Source organism: Mytilus californianus, unplaced genomic scaffold, assembly GCF_021869535.1.
Source record: "Mytilus californianus isolate M0D057914Y unplaced genomic scaffold, xbMytCali1.0.p SCAF_3, whole genome shotgun sequence".
In the NCBI taxonomy this organism is placed as follows: Eukaryota; Metazoa; Mollusca; class Bivalvia; order Mytilida; family Mytilidae; genus Mytilus; species Mytilus californianus.
This window is the reverse complement of record NW_026262679.1, coordinates 86,757,560-86,780,894: the sequence shown is the minus strand read 5'-3', so window position 1 is coordinate 86,780,894 and position 23,335 is coordinate 86,757,560. Positions and strand designations below refer to the sequence as shown.

At 32.1% G+C, this 23,335-nt stretch overlaps 1 protein-coding gene across 5 annotated transcripts in view; it reads left to right on the top strand.

Annotated features, from left to right (window-relative positions):
* Positions 1 to 23,335, top strand: part of LOC127735303 (sacsin-like) — a 225,489-nt gene extending 202,154 nt beyond the window's left edge. For 2 of the 5 annotated variants that reach the window (XR_007998229.1, XM_052245438.1), the window contains exons 1-2: positions 15,237 to 19,909; positions 21,782 to 23,335. Coding sequence is in view for 4 of the 5 variants with exons in the window: in XM_052245438.1 (XP_052101398.1) it covers positions 16,901 to 19,909; positions 21,782 to 21,853 (3,081 nt within the window). In the remaining variant the exon portion in view is untranslated. Of the gene's footprint in view, positions 1 to 15,236; positions 19,910 to 21,781 lie in introns of those variants that run through there. The other 3 variants (XM_052245437.1, XM_052245441.1, XM_052245440.1) reach the window with 3 other exon arrangements.

The window sequence follows — 23,335 nt, the reverse complement described above, 5'->3', positions numbered from 1 at the left end:
CTCAGTCATCAAAATTACACGCAATTTAGTTACAATCCCTGTACACTTATTGATGTCTTGGATTGGCTTTGAACTTGTTTTCAGTAACTGCGAGTACTCTTTGAACTCTTTGATCGGTACTTAGTCTCTTTTGTATTTATTGTCTCGCATGAGACGAGAGTCGAAGAATGCGACACATAGGGATGCTAATCCGACGGCGGCTTCGTAAAATTTTTGTATAATAGATATAAGAAGATGTGGTATGAGTGCCAATGAGACAACTCTCCATCCAAGTCACAATTTGTAAAAGTAAACCATTATAGGTCAAAGTACGGCCTTCAACACGAAGCCTTGACTCACACCGAAAAGCAAGCTATAAAGGGCCCCAAAAACGACTAGTGTGAGAAAACCAACGGTCTAATCTATATAAAAAACGAGAAACGAGAAACACTTAAGAACCACATCAACAAACGACAACCACTGAACATCAGGTTCCTTATAAAGCTTTATAATTCAGAAGGTAAAATTCTTTATTGCTTCAAACCTTGTTTATAAATCATTTGTCCTAGACCTCATTTTCATTGTTCAGCGAATGAACAAAATCGAATTTTTCTGAGATCAGCCCCGATTTTTGGTGGAGTTCGTGTTGCTCAGTCTTTAGTTTTGTATGCTGTTGGTTGTCTTTTGGTCGTTTTTTGCCATTGCGTTGTCAGTTTATTTTCGACTTGTGAGTTTGAATGACACTTTGGTATCTTTCGCCTCTTTTTACATTTATTATGTGTAATAGGATAATAATATTTGGTATATGGGAACCTTGTAATATCAACATATCCATCAGACAGGGTTCATTTGATTTCAACCTCATTTTATGGATCAAGATAAATTTTACGTAATTAGGTCTGTTCTGATACTCTTAGCAGTAGGTAAACTATATTTGGTGATTGCAATTTTGTAAAGAGTACATGTCTGTCTGGCATTTACCATGTAGCATTGACCTCAATTGCATGGTTTATTGATCAAAGTAAATCTTCCCTAGTTTTCTCCTGTTCTCAGATACTATAATCAATAGGTCAACTATATTTGGTTTATGAAATGATTGTTATATTTACATATCTTTCAGATAGGGTTCATCCTTAAGTATATAGAATATAATCGAATTAGGTCTTAACGTATGATAATCAATGCTCAACATGAGCTGTGAATCTGAAAGACGGTAGAAGCAAAGTTGATAACTTAGCCAGAAGTAAATATCACAACAATTTTAACAATAAGAATACAAAATATATAACAATGATATTTATCATTCTTGATTTTGACAGAATCAGTTATGTATATCGGTTTGCGAGCCTCGCCATAATCCTTCATGAAAAGCCAAAAGGGAAACAATAAATAAAAGCAAACGATAATTAAAAACTTATCAGAAAAAATCTCTAATTCACAAAGGAAACAACATGACATTATTACAAACAAAAAAAGTAAATATTTCATTTACTGAAAGAGATCGACGGTGAACAATCCGGTCTCGACTACAAAGACAAAAAAAAAAAAGAAACTCGAATTACCTGTCCATTTTTCCGACTTTCAGGAGCTCGTACAGAATGCAGAAGATGCTAAAGCGTCAGTTATGGAGATAATGTATGACAGGCGTCAGATAAATCCTCCTGGTGACTTAGGGAAATTTTTACAGGTGACTTTTGTATACTGCAACAGTTAATATCGTACATATATTTTAATAAAACAAAAATGAAAAAAAAAATGTATGCGTTCGAAGTGCTTTTCTGGATCATGTAACTTCACTAGGAATGCTAAAAGCCCAATGTTTGAAAGCCAAGGATATATGAAAACCGAAAACAGACAAAGAGAGTTATGAACAAGAATAAACTGAAAATAATAGCAAGATCAATCCAAGGTCAACTTTCCCTGGTGGAGTAGGAACATTAGTTTCTCGATATTTTATCAATTTAGAAACGGACAATTTAAGAAATGTATGTTATAAATGATGCCAGTACCGAAGTACTAACTACTGAGCTGATGACACCCTCGTGTAAAAAAAAAATTACCTCACGACTCCAAAGAACATCCGACCGCCAACACATATATAAATAGAAAATTTATACATTGTTTTTTGAAAAAAAAGAGTTCCTGAAAATTCTTAAATCACTGTATTGCAGTTATATTATTTTCTATAGTACACACAAATCTTTACTGTTAACTCATGTTTTATTTAAACTAACTGATAATGGCTAGGGGATAAAATTAGCAATGAAGTGTCCTATATTGGGTTGAACGCTCACACACATGTTTAATTTTTGACAAAAGTATTTTACCGATGCTCAAATATCATAAAACGAATTTTAGAGGAACAAACAAAAACTGAGGGAATCGAATGAACTCCAATAGGAGCGCGACCGTTGTGTCCACAGGGTACATGATATAGTATGATCCTATCTGGAATCATGAGCCTTTGGTATTCAGTTATTACTATCTTTCTAAAGGTGTATGTGGAATATATATATTTGTTTTGTGTTTTAAATATTTTAGAATATATTCTTTCATATCTTAACTTACTTTCACTTATTCAATAATAATAATAATAATTATTATTATTATTATTATCATTTATTGAAAGAGGGTTACACAATTAGCTATAAAATTAATCTTCCTTGAAGCCCTCAAAACAATTTGATGTATTCTAGCTCCATTCCATACGATATTACAATAACAGTAATGTTTAAATGATGCCCTTTATTCTTATGTTCCACCAGGCAGGAAATATTGGAAACTTAACATGTTTTGAATTTACATATATCTTTTTAACTGATTTGGATCTCGGGTACAAAAATGGGTAACATACGACAATTAAACGCTTTTGGAATTTTGAAAGCAATAGATGATAAACACATGATCAATTTGTTTGGCCTTTGGTATTTACATATTATTCATATTTTCTCTGTACTCTTGTCAAAAATGGGGGTATTTTTCATGTCTCTTGGAAATATAAGTGATTCAGAAAATTTCAGTAAATAGACTAGACTTGTGACATTTACTACTTTAGATCTGTTTCAATCTTTGTTCATATAATATAGATGAACGAATGATTAACTTCTTTTTTTAATTATAAGATATCCAACTCATAGAAGAAGCAAACTCTCTCTCTCTCTCTCTCTCTCTCTCTCTCTCTCTCTCTCTCTCTCTCGTCATAGTTTACGGTTGCATGTTCGTTTGCAGTGCAGTGCAAATTTAATCATAGACTCACATAAAAAAGTCCGTATAACACTTACTATTAGCTCTTGTCATGCGTACATTATTCCCAGACACATACATATAGCTTACCATTTTTATTTCAGTCACCCGCTCTCTGTGTATATAATGATCGTGTGTTTGATGAGGAAGATTGGGATGGAATTCAAAGTGTTTGTCTCAGTCATAAAGAGGAAAAAACGGACAAAATCGGACGATTTGGACAGGGGTTTAAATCTGTGTTTCATCTTACAGGTACAGTTATGTCATTGAATGGACTTCTGATATCTCGCTCGTGTTTAAGAATATTGACATTACAAAAGCTTAGATTTTATCCTATATGCTGTTAACATTTAAATTATCCTCTACCTTTTTTCATATTATATTTCTTTTTAACACACTAATCTAGTTTTAAATGCTAGTACTGTATTTTATGCATAATGGTCTGTGTACTGCTTTTCATAATATTTTTTGTAATTATTTAATGCATTTACATCGGTAATAATATTATCAAAGTGTTTTTTTTAATACTTTAAGTGACAGTTATGTGTTATTGAGATTTTTTTTCTTCCCCTAAATGTAGAAGAACTCTGTATTTTATTAAAATATATCACTACAAATTCCATAGGGTATATTTTCACAGAAAATCGATAGCAGGTTTTAAAGCTTTTTTAGAAAATATACTTTTAAATTACATTTCAAAATTAATGTGATTGAAAATTTAATCTGAATATGAATATATCCAAATCACATCATCTTGAACCTTGTAAAGATACAAAGTGGCTATCAGAAACCGCAAATCAAACAATAGCAGATGACAGTATGGACGAAGACAAATCGATTAGAGGTCCAAACAGCATTACTCAGAATATTACAGATTAAACAATTTAGCGGCACGAACCCAAAGAAGTAAAAATACAGACACTAGTCTTGTAACATTCTTAAATGACCTGTTACATTAAATTGTGACTCAATTAAACAAAAAAGTAAACAAATGATGTCCCTAGACACTTTAGCATCTGTAATCAAACAATTTCTCCCACCAAAGTATGTCTTATTTGAATGACACATTATTAGAAAGTGCGAAGCGGTGTTGAGTCCCAACCGAAAGAAAATATCAATTCAGAATAGAAACAATGATGTTGTATCTTTCAAACAGGAAAACAAAATCAGAACAAAATATTTTTTAACACAAAAGCAAAAAAAAAAACAACTTGCAAAGAGCGTTTTAAAATAAAAAAAAACAAACCTATCATAATGACATTTCAAAAATCATATGCAATAACTAGAAATAAGAAAGTGGATAATCAATATGTCATTGTCTTTATAATTTAGGCCTTAATAATAAAATAACCAGGTTTACCAAATGTCTTGCAAAGTTTCTGTTGAAAACAAGCTGTGATTCGGAATTGCCCCCGTTGCTCGTTAAGTTTTTTTTTAAAAGCAGTTTACTCATGACGTTATTGTCTATGAAAACATAGACACTCGGTATTTATTGTCGTCAATCTTTATTTACCCCCTCCCCCCCCAAAAAAAAAACAAAAACAAAAAAATCCTGAAAGTAACCCATTTCGCTGACGGCTGTCTATTGTTCTAACTGTAGATTATTTTTTAAGAATCCACTGATCACTGTGTTAAGTTAAGATACTATATATAACTTTTAACTTACGATCTTTTATCCTCTCAAAAACGAGTTTCATATGAAGGGTTCGAACTTGCGCGTATTTTCATCACAAATCATTAGGCTTCAGTCTATTCATGATACCACTAGACCACGAATGCTTACATAAATCAATATTTAAATTATAACTGTCAATACATGTCAATAAACTAGATTTCTGTCTCATTGTAAATAAGCTTCTGTAATTTATGAAATATAAAGTCTTCGTTTGTTCATGTTCTTTTCAAATTTTTTTGATTTGTTTTATTTTGGGTATTATTTTTAAGGAAGATTTTGTTCGACATTTGAACGTTCTTGAGTATAATCATATAGCAATATGAAATTATAGAATGACAACGAGAGACATAGGAATAAAATATTTTCTTTATATGTAAAAATGAGTTTATTCCGGATATCGTTTACAATTTCATACTACTACTAGGGTTTTTTTTTTAAATATTTAACTACCTTGACTACCCATGAATATTTCGCATGGTCGGACGACATGAATAACTATCTGGTGGTTTTTAACGACCTTGACTAGCTGGCAAGCATTAATGACGAGGGTTTTTTTAACGACCGTGACTACCCATGAGGGTCTTGCACGGTCGGTAAGGCATAAAAGAGATAGCTTAATACAACATATACAAATTTCAATGGTTCTAAATTTCGGTCATCAATATTTAAAAAAAATTTCAAAACAAGATAAATAAAATCTTTATAATAATAAATGTCTTTATAAATACATTTATACTGTTTTACTGAAAAATTATTACACCAGGGTTTTCGATATCACAAACTAGTCAAAACATTTACTAAAGTTTATCATCGGTACAAGGACATCATTCGTAAATATAAATCAACATGCAGACATCTTATACGTTAAGGTATTTCACATCCAATCTTTTATGGTAACATTCTATACAAAGATCAAAAATGTCGTCATTCACCTTTAAACAGACTTATTCAGAAGGGATATAGTTGCGATACTGTTGTCAGGTCATTAAAGATGGCATATTTTGGAATTATTGCATCGGAAATAAACACATTTATTCTAAAACCAGTTGTTGGCATGATACGAGTAATGTTCTTCTCATATATTTTATGATGGAATAATACTAAACCCTTACGGGAGGGATTGTGCTTGATATTCATATGATGAAGACATAATCTTTCAATCAGTTTAATTGAGGTCTGGAGCTGGCATGTCAGTAACTGCTAGTAGGGTCCGTGTATATTTGCGTCCATTCGTTTTTCATTTTGAAATATCAAAAACAAAAAACAAAAAACGAGAGTGTTTTCATTTTTCGTTTTTGATTTCTCAAAAACCAAAACGGAAAACGAAAGTGTTTTCATTTTTTGTTTTTGATTTCTCTTAAACCAAAATGAAAATCTAAAGTGTCCGTTTTTCGTTTTTGATTTCACTAAACAAGAATTTTGTATTTAATTTTAATTATTTCTCGTTTTATAATGTACAATGTTTTCCTTTCTTGTTTCACAGTCATTGATAGTAAGTAATGCCAATGTAAACACCCCGGTGTTCTTTCAATATAATGTAGACAAAATAGACCGCCTGACTTATGAATTGAACTACGGTGATAAATGAATCAAAGCCTTTCAAATTACCTTTTTGATATCTTTAATAGAAAATAAATTATTATATTTAAATATTAAACGAATCATAAATTTAAATTGTACAATATAATATTATATAAAGATGGTACAAATCAATAGATTGATTACAACATCACATTAACAAGGGAGGTTACTACTTTTTAAAACTTATAAGAAAACTACCCCGGTCGTTAAAGTATACATGCACAGTCACTGTGGTTATCGTTATCAGATCTTTAATCGAAGATAATGATGACGGATGCAAAAGACTTTATCAATCTGAACAATAAGGGTGCGTGATCTTTACTTTTAAATTTAGAAAGGTTGATTTCAGATGATAAGAATTCATGACCAAGGTCCATTATACGAACATTCAGGACGATAATGTGTTTTGCTTGATCAATTGATTGAAAAACAAATTTCCGCAATTTCACAATTCAAACCGGGATTAGCATTCAATCATTTTGCCATTCGGAGCCTACTCGGTATTAGTTTTGCTTATTTTTGAAAGCTATATGGTGACCTTGGGATGTTTCTGCTCTTTGGTCGGGTTGTTGTCTCTTTGACACATTCCCCATTTCCATTCTCAATTTTATTATAAATACCAAAATCTATTCAATTTAAATAATTTGTAATAATTAAACATTAAATGAAATGTTCATTAACAAATATGAAATTGGGACTTAAATCTTGGTTATACGAAATGATTTACAGCTATGATTGAAATTAATCTCTGAACAATTGCAGAATCAACCCGTAACAGATGTTTGAAATTCTAAGTTATATTTAACTTTTGTTATCTTGTCGAATGCCTAAATATAGATGTGAACCGTGTGGATATAATATAATTTCCAACTATTATAGACAAAATATGAAATTATCGTTATGCAATTCCGTTGATTTATTGCCAAAATGTAAAACAGACAGTCATTTTACTAGAAATTGGTTAAGCTAGAGAATTTATAAGAAGTAGTGAATTCGTAAATGATAATCAACTTGCGACTAAATTCGCTCGTTGATTATCGTTTACGAATCCACTACATCTTATAAATTCTCTAATACCTCATTTTGTATATAAAACTTTTAATTGAATCAGCATTAAAGCATTAGATTAAAAGACGCATTTTTTTGTAAACACACATAATATTTGACCTTTTTCCAAGGAAGCAGATGCCTCAAATTACATGTTGGTACTATGTAATCAGATATTCAAAATTACAGGAATCACTATGCTCCTTTCTTATATTTTACGCAAATTACCCGAGAGAAACAATTCCGGAAAGGATTTCTGCGCAAATGCAAAAGTCTGATAACTGAAATTGAAAGATTTTTTATTCGTTAGTATATTGATTTTTCCTTTTATTGATTTTTCTACGGTTTTTGAGGACTTCGTCCACATACAATAAGCGTAATATATTCTACAATTATACAATTCCAAAACGAGGCTGTTACCGTTTTTTTACGTGAAATTTTCTAGATACCAGCACAGTTACCGTCACTTATTGATCGATCTACTAAATCATCAAAATTTCCACTTAAAACGAATTTTAATATCACGTGTTACTGTTACATGGTAAGATGAAAAGAAAAATGCAAATGATAAAAAAGAAATCTTGTAATTTCCCTGCTCAATTGAATAAAAAACAATGAATTTGTAAAGTTGAACTTAAACAAATTTGTTGAAAGTTAACATCGGTTTACCGTATATACAATTTCGTGAAAATTATTTTAACTACATTTTGGAGGTAATATTGCAACGAATGTCTATGAACTTTATCTTTATTTAGCATTACTAAATCGTATAGTATGGCGCTTAAAAACTAAATTTTATAAAAAATATTCACCTGTCAACGTATATTTGTTCCGCCTAACAGGAGTTCCCCTGGAAACTTTGTTATAAACAATGCCATAATATCTGTTCCTGTAGGGACACATATCCTATACCCTTTATTCCGTGGGGAACAAATTATGTAATGTTTGTGCCAATGGAAAACAACATTAAAGTTTTTGCATGGCTAATGCAACAGATTAGAGTTACATTAAGTTTTAGAAAACCCTAGCGGAAAATTGTCATGGTACTGAACTTTTCGATAGAGTACATATTTGTGAAATGGTGGATTGATACCGTAAAAACATCTGGTATAATTGTGCGCTACTGCGAACCGATTCGATCTTGTAAACCTATGATAACACAATTTGTGTCAAATTTTATAAAATACAAGAAAAACAATCGAACAAATGTATCTCACTCACAAATATATTAACATCTTTTCACTAATTAATCCCATGTAAAACAAGGCTTGAGCTCAGCTTTTGTCAAAATATCTTCACTACTTGTTTGGACTTGTGAGGATTTATATCTTAACATATTTAGACACAACACTTAAAGTGAAGTTTTTCTTAACGGATTAATTTGATTCAGAGAAATTGAATACATTTAGTTGATGTCTTTATGACATGTTTCGGCATGTATTATCCACATATTTTAACAAGCTACGATGAATTTGAATATTTGGGCCTGGTATAAAACTTGGGAATCCCTAGAGTAAACTATATTGTACAGAAACAACGTAAGATAATATACAAGACGTAGGAAGTCACAATCTTTTTTTATTAACCCAGTTTGTTATTTTACTTATATAGATAACCCTGTAGTTGTCAGTGGTGACACCATGTTGATCCTTGAACCTTTAGAGGTCAATGAAGAATGTGCCAGTGTATCCTTATCTGAAATTGGAGACATCAACAATACTGGGATATTTGAATCCTTTGGCTTTAATTGTAATTCTATCAAAGATGGGTTTTACCCGGCAACTCTTTTCTGGTTTCCACTTAGAACAAAAGGAAGTAAATTATCTGAAAACGTTTGCACCGACGTCAAAATGACACAGATTTTATCATTGTTCGAAGAAGATGCAGCTATTATTTTACTTTTTATGAAATATCTAACAAATATCAAAATTCATAATTCTACACAGTTGTCAAACACTTGCATAAATATCAAAATGTACTGTGTGCAAAATGAAAAAAGATCTGAATTACAATCGTTTTGGAAGAGTATTGAAAAAAATGCAGAAACTAAAGACAGAGCAACTGGAACATTTTCCATCGTATTTGACGCCGATATACATATATCCACAATTTTAGGGGCAAAGATAGAACAATGGACTATATGCCACTATCATGCAAGTCATTCTGATATGTCCTTTGAATTAAGCCAACTAGCAAGTGACAAAGAAGTTGCGTGTCTCCCATATGTTGGCCTGGCATATAAGAAGTCATTAGCTGTCTGCCATTCGGGGAGAGTTTTTAACCTTCTGCCATTGCCAGCTACATGTAAAACTCATCTTCCTGTTCATGTAAACGGAAACTTTGCTTTAAGTCAGAATCGAAGACATTTGAAATTATCCGACGGACGATCTGCCGATAAGTGCATTAAATGGAACGAGGGTTTAATTGAAGAAGTTTTATCCGAATCGTTCATGACTTTGATAGGTGATCTCATTGAAAAAAGTCGGAGAAATGAAAATACAGAAGAACTAATTAATGACGTTTATAAATGCTTACCCAATTTGGACGTTACAGAAGAAATATGGCAGACACTAGTAGACAGGATATACTTGAAAATAATTGAGAAGCCAGTTTTCTTTTCTGATCTTGGCCATAATGGAACGTGGGTGACAAAAAAAGAAGCCATCACATGTAATATAGACGGAATGTTGAACTGTTCCCCTGACCAACAGCAAAGAATTAAAACCACAGTTAAAGATGTTTTGCTTAATCTACAAAAAGCTGTAGTGGATGTTCGACAAAACATGATGGTTTTGGTTAAAAAGGGAAATTTAAGACAGACTTTGCCTTGTGAATTAGTTACTTTGATAAGAAACAGTTCACTATCATATTTGAATCTGCAATGGGAAAATAAAGTTGCGCTCCTTAATTATTTAATTTGCGACCCAAGAAAAGAGTTCCAAGGACTGGAACTGTTACCATTACATTGTTGTAAGTTTACAACGTTCAACGAAGAAGCAGAAAAAGTATTTGTACACAGATCTGAAGAAGTTAATCTATTTACTGGTGCTGAACATAGATTCATCTCACAAGACCTGCCTGACGGATTATTTAAAAGTCTAAAGTTAATGGCATCAAAAAGTAAGTATATAATGGCACAATGATTATGAAGAATTTATAATCTTTTAGGTTAATCTAGAAAACGGAACGTTTAGACATGATTTGTTTTACTTTACTGTCTTGTCATCTAACATCAGTCACACATGAAAAAGAAAGTATTTCAATTTTAAATTGTGAAAGTTGGTTACAGGCCCCCTGATCTAGTGTATATACAAAACAATAAGCAATTTAATATGATTTCAACAAGACATTTATATTGTATTTTGTAAATATCTGTATGATTGTTCAGAATTAGATGCTGATTGCAGATCTTTGATTAGTTTATTCACAACCCTTTTTAAATTCTGAATAATTTGGAGCTAAGCATATTGTATAGATTCATATCAGTGGTTTATTTAAAATTGTAGCTTCGATATTCTTCGAAACTCTCTGTTGACATCTAAATTACTTTTGTTTTGTCATGTTGTTAGGTCGCTGTCTCATTGCGTATACCCAACATCTCATTTTATCCATGTATTAAAGTTTCAAAGAGACGCCTTTCTCATCAACGGGATAAATAACGTTTTGGAGTAATTTATGTTACTAAAAAGGTAGTAAAGCATTCTGGTCACGTTGTCAATAATAACATGTTTATGATGTCACAGTGATATCATATATGGCAGGTTTTTTTTTGAAGTGATGATGTTGCACTTATCATATCTTCTCCTATTTATAAAACCAAAGGCAATAATTTAAACTTAAAACCGAAAGTTTATAATTTATCTGGAAAAAGGACCTATAAAATATCTTCCAACATCGAAAATAAATTGGAAAAAGTGTCGCTAATTAATTAAAGATGCCTTGTTTAAACATTGGTGTAAAAAATTGGTTTAAAAATTACTTGACTCTTACATATATAAAAAAAAATGTAGAAAATATATATAATTCTAAAATGATTTAGGTATTAATAAAAGGGTTAATAATACGTCCATTGCTTAGATTAAAAATAAACTTCAAGTACTCGGAGAGCATTTTATGTTCGTATGGATCTAAAAGCAGCCAACCATGCGGTAGTGGTATGACGTGAATTCTACATGATAATTTCTGAGAATGAAATTATGAATTCTTCTACAATCAATGTTTGGCGCTCCATGGAGAGTCAAATAGTAGACAATTATAGCATTACAGCATCTTATAAGCTTAAGGCCTCCTCCAAACTTTTGAAGGTCCCTATTATATATTTTTCTTGAACTACACAAAACACAACAAACATCGTTTCATCTCCGCTTCTAGTAAGTATTCCACAAATAATCGTTCTGTTATTTTATCTAGTTTCCTGACTTCTATTTAAGAACTTAATCATCATTATTTTGTTTAAATGAGGAATTTCAAAATAATGGAATTTTTAATTTTTGGAGAGTAAAAACATCTATATATTACATGCTTTTAATGGTCCTTTTAATTCGATTAACATATATAACTGTTCGACTATCAACACTACATTTCCACTCATTTTTATCTAATAGAGTTTTTCTTATTATGTCACTTGAAAGCGTTAACCTGTAGTTAGCGACACATTGGGATGGTTACTGTCGTCCTGGATCGTCATCGTCGTCCATGTCATATTTTGTATTAATCCAAAACTCATTTAAAAAGCCTAGGAAATATGAAACCAAACTTGCACAGATTCAAGACTTGAAGTTCCAATTTTTGATCTGAGTGATATATGTTAATTTCTTACCAAAACATCGACTTAAAGATGTTCGCTTATCCAGTTTTCGGAATCTTCTGGATTTATCCATGAGGTGCCAATAAATATTTTGCCCGCTAATTCCTACTTTACTTTTCATAATTTCATTTCATATAGCTAAACATTTTTTTTTTTGAAAATCGTATGAAATCTGTGTTATTTTTTCTTGGTTTTTCAAAAAAAAAAAAGATACCGAAAATCTAGAGAGAATCATTTTCCTCCAGAATTTTAATAACTTATATCTCAAAAAACAAGGACACGGACCATGCATTTTTTTCTGCTGTTTTAGTTCCGTAATACATAGACTATCAAATTTATAACAGTCTTTTAAAAAGTCCGTTATTTTGAAACAGAGCAGCGAACATTCTTAACAATTCCTGATTATATCAGTGTGATAAACCGCAACTCCCTGGATTAGCTTGGCTTGTCAGAATTCAACCAAACTTTCTTAGATTCTTCGTAAGGGCATGACATTGTGAACATGCTATATGCTCTGAGCTGTTTTTCGGGTATCCAACATCAGAGCATAAACATAGCCATTTCTGCTGATATTTTTTGGAGACGACAATTGATGTACGTCTTCCATTGCGCACTTTTCAACTTTGTCATAATAAACTTTCCCCTTTTGGAAAGGATGTTCTTGCTGCCGCATCCTATGGCGTGTACATTTAAGAACTTGTACACATTGATAGAATATTTTCCTATGAACCTGACTTAACGAGCGCATTCTGGCATTAAAAAGGGTTACTCTTTCGTATACAAGTTACTTTTGAATAAGTTCAATGAATTTTACAGTCGTTACCAGCATGTGCTATATAAATGTAAGGGTAACAAAATAAATATTAGATGTAATTTTCCACCTAGCTTTTGTGTAATGTCGTAATCATGACTAAAATATTGAAAAATAATATAGTTAAATTTAATAAGAATCAACAGTATTTTACCGATTTTCCACTCCTTAATCATAATTTAATGACACTTTCTTAAAAACTTTTCCATATAATGACATTGTGCATCTCCTATTTTGTTTCATGGTCCGAATTAATTTTGGGGTTTCTCTTCCGAAAGCATGAACTTTGGCGTTGCTTTTATTTTGGTAGGAGTACCCAATTTGTGTCCGCAACTACTCCTTATTACAATTAATTGAATCGTTTTCACAATCTAAATCATATAAAACCGTTGTGCACTTCCTATAAAGATTTTCTTATCATAATTACTTTCCAAAGCATGGACTTTGCCATTGCTTTTTAGCTCACCTGGTCCAAAGGGCCAAGTGAGCTTTTCTCATTACTTGGCGTCAGTCGTCCGTCGTCGTCCGTTAACTTTTACAAAAATCTCCACTGAAACTACTGGACCAAATTTAACCAAACATGGCCACAATCATCACAGGGTATCTAGTTTAAAAATGTGTCTGATGACCCCACCTGCCAACCAAGGTGGCCGACATGGCTAAAAATAGAACATAGGGATAAAATGCAAGTTTTGTCTATTATTTTGAAAATCGTTATAAATACAGAAAATCTGACAGAACAAAAATGTTCACAGTGTTGAGCTCTACCAATTGTCTATATACGTCAAAACTGTCAGACGACTTCTTATCAGAGTTATTTCCCTTAAATGACAAATTTTACCATTTTTTTTTCATTTTTGCCTAATATCTTGAAAACTATAATAAATAGAGAGAAACTTTAAATTGCAAAAATGATCAACAAGACAAGATCTACAAATAAATATGATGGTCAAAATCGTCAGTCGACTCCTTATTAGAGTTATTGCCCTTTGAGGATGATTTTAACAATTTTTTGCGTTTTTGCTTTATATCTTAAAAATTATAATAGATAGATAGAAACTTAAATAAGCAAAAATGATCAGCAAGACAAGATCTACAATTAAGACATATGGAGGAAATCGTCTGCCATCTCCTTATTGGAGTTATTGCCCTTTAATGACGATTTTTACAATTTTGTTTGCATTTTGCCTTATATCATAAAAATTATAATAGATAAATAGACACTTTAAATCACAAAAATGATCAGCAAGGCAAGATCTCTTAACAAGTCAAATTTTGCCGATATAATAAGTAGACTATCACTTTATAGGAGTGATTGCCCTTAAATGAGGATTTTTTTTACCCTCTTTTGTGTTTTGTGCAAAAACTAAAAAAGATGGAGAGAAACTAAACAGGCGGAATCATCAGCAATACAAGATCAACAAAACAGAGATTTTTGTCATGAATTCTTTTCTCGTCTACACAAATGTTGGCGAGTGTCCTTTTTTGAATATGCACATAGACCAAGGTGAGCGACACAGGTTCTTTGGAGCCTCTAGTTTGAGATACCCATTGTATATCAGTAACAAAACCTTAACCTTTATTCCTTATTACAATATTCTGAAATTTTCGCGCAATGCTAACAATATAATGATTTTGTCCACTTTCTATTTTTGTTTTTTATCAGAATAATTTTCACAATATAATGCTATTTTGTCCCTTCTATTTTTTTTTTATCTCAAGTAGACAAAAGGTATAAGCAGAAAGAATATAATGTTCATCAGATAATACACAAAGTATGAAAGACGAAATCTTTTCAAAATAGAACAAAGAAATCTTACAAAACCTTTATGTATAGTCTTTTTTGTACGATATGCGTTACCATCAGACTAGATACATATTCAGCGATGATTGGAAACCCCTTCAAGGGCCTTCCTTATGTGTTTTCAATGATGCATGTTTTACTGCGAATGATGTGGTGGGAATAGAAGACCTTGGTGTTGGAAGTAAAACCGAGGAAGCAACAAAAATAGGACAATTTGGAATTGGCTTTAATGCAGTTTACCACATAACAGACGTACCTACCTTTATGTCTTCAGGTGAGCATTCTGAAAGAAAAATACCCTGATGTTTTTGATGCTTTCCTTACTACTGGGGAGTTGAAAAGTGAACATGGTACTTGGTTTCGCCTGCCTTTAAGGAATGATGAAATGGCTAGAAAATCTGACATACGAAAAACGCCATTCACCTCGAATGACATGGAATACTTATTAGAAGAAATGAGTTGCGACATGGAAGAAAGTTTGCTTTTTCTACTAAACATAAAAAGAATAACGGTGTCACGTGTAAATCAGCTAGGAAAACATGATATTTTGAATAGAGTAGATCTGTTGGGTCCCGAAGATATACAAAGGACAAATCTTAATTTTAAGAAACGTTTTGAAGAATATAATGATCTTATTAAGCAGCCAACGTGTGATATTCGGTCATTTGTCTTAGAGGAGTTTCGATATCTTCACCAAGTAGAAAATTTTAAAAGCAAAGAATCCTCAAAATGGTTGGCTGTACAAACATTAGGTTTCAGCGAACCAGAAATGATAGATCATCGGTTAGCATTAAGTCTGAAAGAGAAAGAAATTTCGATAATCCCAAGGGGTGGCGTTGCTATTAAAATAAGGCCAGCATCATGTATAAAAGAATTTAAATCAAAAGCATTTTGTTTGCTTCCACTTGATATAGAAACGGGACTCACTTGTCACGTGAATGGGTCTTTTTGTGTTGACATGTCGAGAAATAAGCTTTGGGGTTCTGATGCAGACGTTTCAAGCGATGTCCGTGGTATTTGGAACGTAGAGCTAATTCGTTCTAATATAGCATTTGCATACGCAAGTTGCATTGAGTACACGACAGAATTGTTCTTTTCTAACAGAGAAAATGTTCAGTATGATATTCGACAATACTTCAAATTTGTTCCCGATTTCAATGAAGCTAAAAATGACTTTTGGAAAGAGCTTATTTATCACTTTTTTCTACAAAGCAAAGTACGTAGATTGGAAATATTTCCCATTTGTCCAAGTATTTCATCTAGAGGGGAAGAAATGTCAAATATTGATGAAGAATTAAAAACAGCTAGTTGGACATGTCTGCATATTAAAGGGGAGATGCCCATATTAATTGACGATTTGTCCGATCAAATAAAACATGAGGACGCCTGTAGTTTAAGAACAACTTGTGTTGAATTAGGAATGAAGTTGACTTGCTCTCCAAGCTTTGTGAAAAAGTCCGTGATGCACGCATGTAATTTTTATCATAAAAAGTATGCTAAACAATATGTTTCTAGTCATATTCCAGACGCAAAAACTTGCATTTGCATTGAAAGCATATCTCCAAAAGCCACATTGGACTTTTTCAAATCATATAAGCATAACATACGAGGGAGATTTGACATACACAGGTTCAATAAATCAAAACCAGTCAACCAGATTAAACAAGTTTTTAAATATTGTTTAAGAGAAATCAGATATACATACTTTGTGGTGCTCCTTTGCTATTGAGTCAAAAGGATGACATTTTAGAGATAAAGGACAGAAATGAACTTATATTGACGGATTTTTATTATTTACTTCTAAAGTCTCCTGATAAGTTCGTTCATGAATCGCTAGTAGATATTTTAAGGATTTACAAAGATCGTTTTATAGCTTTTAATATCAAACAATTTGTTGAACTTCTACCAAAATCTCTAGACAGTAGTACATTTAAACTTGGTAGACCGATACGCATGGTTGAAAGTTTTCCTCGCATATGGTTTCATGATTTTTGGAAATATATCGATTTTGAACGTTTGCCTCTTACGGATCTGTTTCCGTGGTGTTTATTACCTGTGAACTGGAAGTCGACCGAATATCTCTTTCCAATTAAAATGTGTAGTCTTACAATTAACATCAACAGCTTCGGCGCGAACCCGGAACTTCAGTCAGTTTTATCTGCAATGTTTTTACCAACATCCGATATAGAGTCTACAGTTTTGAGGAATCTTCAAGCAAAATACCGTGACATAGAAACAACACTGGCCTGTCTCAGTTTCTGGCAAAATCAAATTAATCCCGATTCGACCTTAACGAGGGAACAATGCTTGATTGTTCTTTCGTACCTCGTTAAAGGTGTTCGCGCCAATGAAAAAGAGAAAATTCGGAAATTAACAGACTTACCACTGTTCCCAACTTTACATGGGGATACAGTATCCGTGACAGGAAAGAAAATCTTAATATTTGATAATAAAATTACGATACCGACAAATGAATTAGCATATTTGTTTGAAAAAGAGAAATTGATAGTGCTCCAAGATTCTGAAAACATTTCTGTTTCATTCTTATATCAACTTCTCGAATGTGAGAGAATAGATGCAGGTACTCTGTATGGTAGTTACATTTTGAGATATTTCAATTATTTATCAGATGAGAGTAATAGAATTGTTCACTTGGAATTTATTAGAGACAACCTTCTCGATGATTATGATTTAAAATCTCGTTTACCCTCAGCAAGTGTTATTTTCAACGGAAGTTGTTTCAAAAAGGCCAGTGATTTTTTTGACAGGGAAAATGAGTTATTTGTTGCCATGTGTACAATATCTGAGTTTCCTCCACATCCATTTTGCAACAAACGCTGGAGAAATTTCATGATCAGTGCTGGCATGAAAATTCAGATATCTGGCGACATTATATGTCGCTTTGCGACAAGAATTGATGAATCCGGTTTGCAAGAAGACACATACAACCGAAGTAAAATGATAGTGAAAGCATTCCTTAATCATGTACAAACAAGTAAAATAAATGTTCATTGTTTATCTGAACTATCCGTTATAGAATTCATAGCAGTAGAGAAAAACGAGGACCGTTATGAAAGTATTCATCCGTCTTACAGAACCGGTCTTAGACTAGTTTCATATAATACTGCTATTTCCTATCATTTTCTTAATCTGGCGTGGACGTCAGCGGACATTTTACCAAGTTATGCAATGCCATATAATAGCAAAATTGGAAACCATTTAAATATTAGGGAACCTGCTTTTCAAACTGTTGTACAACACGCTACAAAAATATGCTGGACGTTAGTGAAGACTTGTGAGGAACATGATCAGAATTTTATTAAAGATGTTTTGAGCTCTGTATACAAATATTTCTGCAAACATCTCGACAAAATTGATACTGTTTACTACATTCCGATTGTGCATGTTAGAAAATATAAGACATTTGTTAGAGCTAACCAGTTAATCGTAAATTTGGTAGAAAATGATGAGATCGTTCCTTATTTGGTTAAATTGCCAATTGAATATGGAACTTACCATGAACTATTTGCAAAACTTGGTATGAAGACTGATCCAAATATAAATTCGTACTGTAAAGTATTAGAACAAATTTACCAGCATACCAAAGAAAGACATCTAAGCCCTAAAGAAATTGAATGTACGAAAAAAGCAATGCAGGGACTAATGAAGTCATTACAAAATCTCGAAAGTCCTTTTACAGAGCTTGAAGTGAACGTTTTGTACCTGTTGTCAGAAAATAATCTTTTAATGCCATCGAATAACTTATATTACGACAGCTTAGAAATTCCTCGAGAGAGTTTGAAAGGAAACGCAAACTTATATTTTATAGCAAAACTTGAATGTCTCGGCTTTAACGTAGCTGAGTTACCAGATTTGTTCTCAATGTTGCCAGAAAAACATCGCCCAATATCAATTAAGTCAATTCTTACAGAAAAATTGACATCGTTTGCTACAAAAGAGAGTCAAACTGTCTTGGATCTTCAGGAATGTCTCACAAGTGACACTTTTATCACTGCTGTTTTAAGATTTGTTAAACATGACCAGCAGTTGTTGAAAAAAGACTTCAGTACAAATACAAAGAAAACTGTCTTTGCAAGGCTAAGACGTATACGCCTAATAGCAGTATCAGAGTTAAAAATATCATTGGTAGATGGAGATGGGCTAGAGTGCTCGAGCATAGAAAAAGTATGTTTCTACTTGGAACCCGATGATTTGATGTATATTGATGACAGAACCTTAAGAACAAATGATTGGTTACAAACTTATGATGTTCAACTTGAAGAAGTGATTCGGATTATTTGCAATTATAAGATTTTGCGTGGAAGTTTACTAAAAATCCTTTATAATATGCATGCTCAATTAAATGTGATCCAAGAGAGATTAACAAACATCGGAATGCCTTTTATTGAAGATGCGGTTATAAATGAAGCGTGGTTGCCTAGTCCGGGGTCGTTTGTCCCAGTAGACTTGTATTCATTTATTCGTAAGGCGTTACAACCAATTACAGTCAAAGAATATGCAGTAATGAAATATCCTACGAACAATTTTGACGAGGACGAATATTTTCAATATATATATGTAATTATTGCAGATATTTCAAATAAATCTGGAATATTGTTTTACAGTGTTAATGCCGGTGATAAGGTGAATGGATTAGAATCCATTCAGCAGGACAAAATTCTTGAAATTGATACAGGATGTTCTGAGAATGAAACCAAGCAGGATAGCAAAAAGTCGTCAGCGTCATCGTCATCATCATATACATATAGTTCGAGTTACCAAAGCACTTCAAATTCTGCAAGAAGTTTTCGTAGCAGCGGAAAATCAAATCCTCAAATCCAATCGGGACATAAGTTGCTTGAACAAGCAATATATGACTACAAGACTGGTACAATTACATTCGATGGAATAGAGAGCGATCCCTTCAAGGGTTATAACTGGGTTTGCATTCAGTGTCAACAGGTAATTATTTACCCAAAAAAATGAATTTATTTTTGCCGTTTTTTTTTACAATATATAAATACCGATGCCAAATATAATTTAACACCAACGGAACCACACATACACGTATATGTTTGTGCGGCGAAGAACCATACATAAATCTTACTCTAAAAACACATTTTCGGTTTTTGGTCCGGTTAAACACAGGGCAAAACTTGATACAAAAAAGTATGATAACGTCGGGCGGTCGGGATCACGGGGAAATGGGCACTTAATTTATGTGCTCAACAGTTCCCACAGTTTTCATTTTACACACTTCACAAAAAGAATGAAAAATAATTAACACAAATATTGAAAATGTGAACCTGCTAATATAGAATTGTTTGAGGATTTTCTTCATATTTTCCTGACTTGAGAACTTAGACATTATCCGCCAGAATTAACAATAGAGTACTAATCAATTTCATTTTCAAACAAAAATACAAGAAACTGCATAAATTGGTTACACATATATTAAAGTTGTACACATGCTATTTTGGAATTGTATCAGGATTTTTTTCCTTTTTTCAAGTAATTTTTTGGTAAAAAATTAAAGAGATGGTACTTATTTCGGTATTCAACTTCACCTACAGTTTTCGACACAGATCCTTAAAACCTCTAAACATTTTGGAAATCTGCTGCATGACGTTTTTTGTGTTTATTCATGGAGTTGATTTAAGGTTTCTCCTCCTATTTTACATTTATTTATTTTTCGATTTACAAGTATTTCAAAATTCCTTTGATATATTTATCAATTGCTTCAGCATCATTTTTTGGAAACTGCTAATTTGAATCTTTGATTTGTTGGTTTATATTTATGTTATCTTGTTTAAAAAATTTGTTACATTGATCAGATGCACTGTTCATTAATACATGATATAGATTGATGGACCAGTGGGTTGAGGTTTTAAATTGATCGGGCAAATTTTGAAGCCATTACTTATTTATGTGTATTGATAGTAACTTTGAGTTGTACAAGAACAAAATTCCTTGCTGGATTGAAAAATCGTCGTTCTGTCTCACAATGATACCGTTATGAGGATAAAGTAGATTTTTCATTTCATTTTAGAGGATGTTGTTTTTTTCTTGAAATAAGTGTCTTGCGCAGTAAAATTACAATCGTTCATTTGTATTCGAAGTCTATCACTGGATCGATATAACTACTGATTCATTTCTGCTCCTAATTATCATTCACTATTTCTGTATATATATATATATATATAGAGTTCATTTTACCGGAATTTCAAATTATAAACTGTAAATCGTACATTTATTAAATCTGACAGATTGTGCAATTTGCTTTGGGTGTACCATAAAGTTAAATTTATTTGGCTTTTTGTCTGACTAAACCTGATGAAAGATGTAGAAGAAATCCGTTTGATTTGCAAAATGAAACTGGTATGTAATGTTTCTATTCTGACTTCGACCAAATCGCCTTTGCTGTTATTCTGTATGCCGCGTGCTTAACAGAGAAAAAGGAATTATCACTTTTTCGGATTCTTAAAACCCCACACTAGAGTCATCTAGCGAGGTTACTACCTGTAGGACATATTATAGGTATTCAATAATTAATTGTCTATAACTTTTTTACAACATCTATGCGTTTGGTATAATTGTTTTGGTGTTTTCTCTCTTGGTTACAAAAGAAGAAGTCTTCCCGTCGAACATTGTTTCGAATATGCGGGATTTTTGGAACAAATTTGGATGTAACAAAACTTTTATAACTCTTTTTAGTTGTAAGAGGTGATATTCGTCGGACAAAGTGTTTTAACAACTATTTATATGTTATTTTATGGTTGTTGTGATTTCACAAATTTTTCAAAAAATTCTATATTTCAAATTATCCCATTACAGGCTGCAGAAAAGGCAATTAAAAGTGCAAGATATGCCACAAATGCTGTTCATTTGGGCTTTCACACTGTCTAACTGCCAATGTACCCGATTTTGATGGGAAACTGAGAGATTTAGCCCTACAATTAGACGACATATGTGGAAACGTTAATCGTTTGAGATATCCAGATTTTCAAGGCATTCCAGCAGATAGGTATCCACGAGACACAGTTAGGAAAGCTTTGCAAATATCAAACGAAATTGTTAATTATGTATCCCTGAAATATTTTCCGTAATAGAATTTTGATTGTTTGAAATTGCAACATAGACATGAACAGTATTATGTTTTTGTAACTTCTGATAAAAAAAGGATGTCTGAATGTTTGTTTATATAAATAAAAGTAAAAATATACGAAGTGCCAATGGAAAAGACAACACATCATATGGTAAAGTTTGGATCATTTGAATGATACAAAGAAAACATTCCTTGCGCAACTGCAAATGTACATTTATAACTCTCGTATTGTATTTTTCAGTTACGAAACTTGTAATAACTTTTGTAGGGACTGGAATCTAAAACTTGAGTTTATCCAATATTCATTCAGAAAGGTGTCTTATGATGTTTATGTAAAACTCGGTAAAATAATATTTAACAGTGGAATATTGTTTAACGCTTGTCCTCCATGATATGCCTATTTTCAAAATTAAAGGAGATAGCCTAGACCCCATTACTATCATCAACTGCTTTGGCAAGTTATTGACATCTGTTTTGAATAACAGACTTAAAAAGAATTTTAATGAATCTGCATGTAATTGAATTTGTGAAAACAAAACAAGTTTTTTAAGTGGTCATGGAACTAATGCCAATTTCTTTGTTAATCTTACTAGTATATGTCTATTTAAGAACATCAAAAAAAAAGAAAACGTTTTCCCTTATAGAGTGCCCAAAAGCCTTTGGCACTGTTAGGCGAAGCAGTCTGTTAAATAAATAACTGTGTAATGTTATAAACAACAATAACAATTTTAATATGTATATGTCTAAATCTAAATATTCGGCTTATAACTTTTGTGTTCTGCATTTTTTTTCCTTTTTGTTTTAACTGTGGAGATAATTTTGAGTAATTTTTCCAGTTCATAATGTAAATGGCTGACTTGTATAACAGATGAAATAGAAAATCAGCTGAGTTTAAACATAACATTATTTGTTCATGCCCGAATCATCAGAAGACCATTAAGGTCAATTGAATATGTTTCATGATTTATTTATTGCAAACAAAGGAAATAAATTGTTAATTCTCACCAAACAAAAATGTTGTTTGCTGCTTTAAATGAATATTTGTTTCTCAAAATTTTCAATTCTTTTTTAAATGGTTCTCATTGAAAATTGTAAACCATATAAGCTATGATAATATTAAAAATAATCAAATTTGTAAATTCACAAATTGATCCTTCTGGTTATAAATATAACATTATACTAATATTTAATGGGTAAAAAATGAACCTATTCATCTTGATTGTGCAAGACTTTGTAATATATCATTTTGTAATATATAAAATTAAATTATGTGTACCAATGCG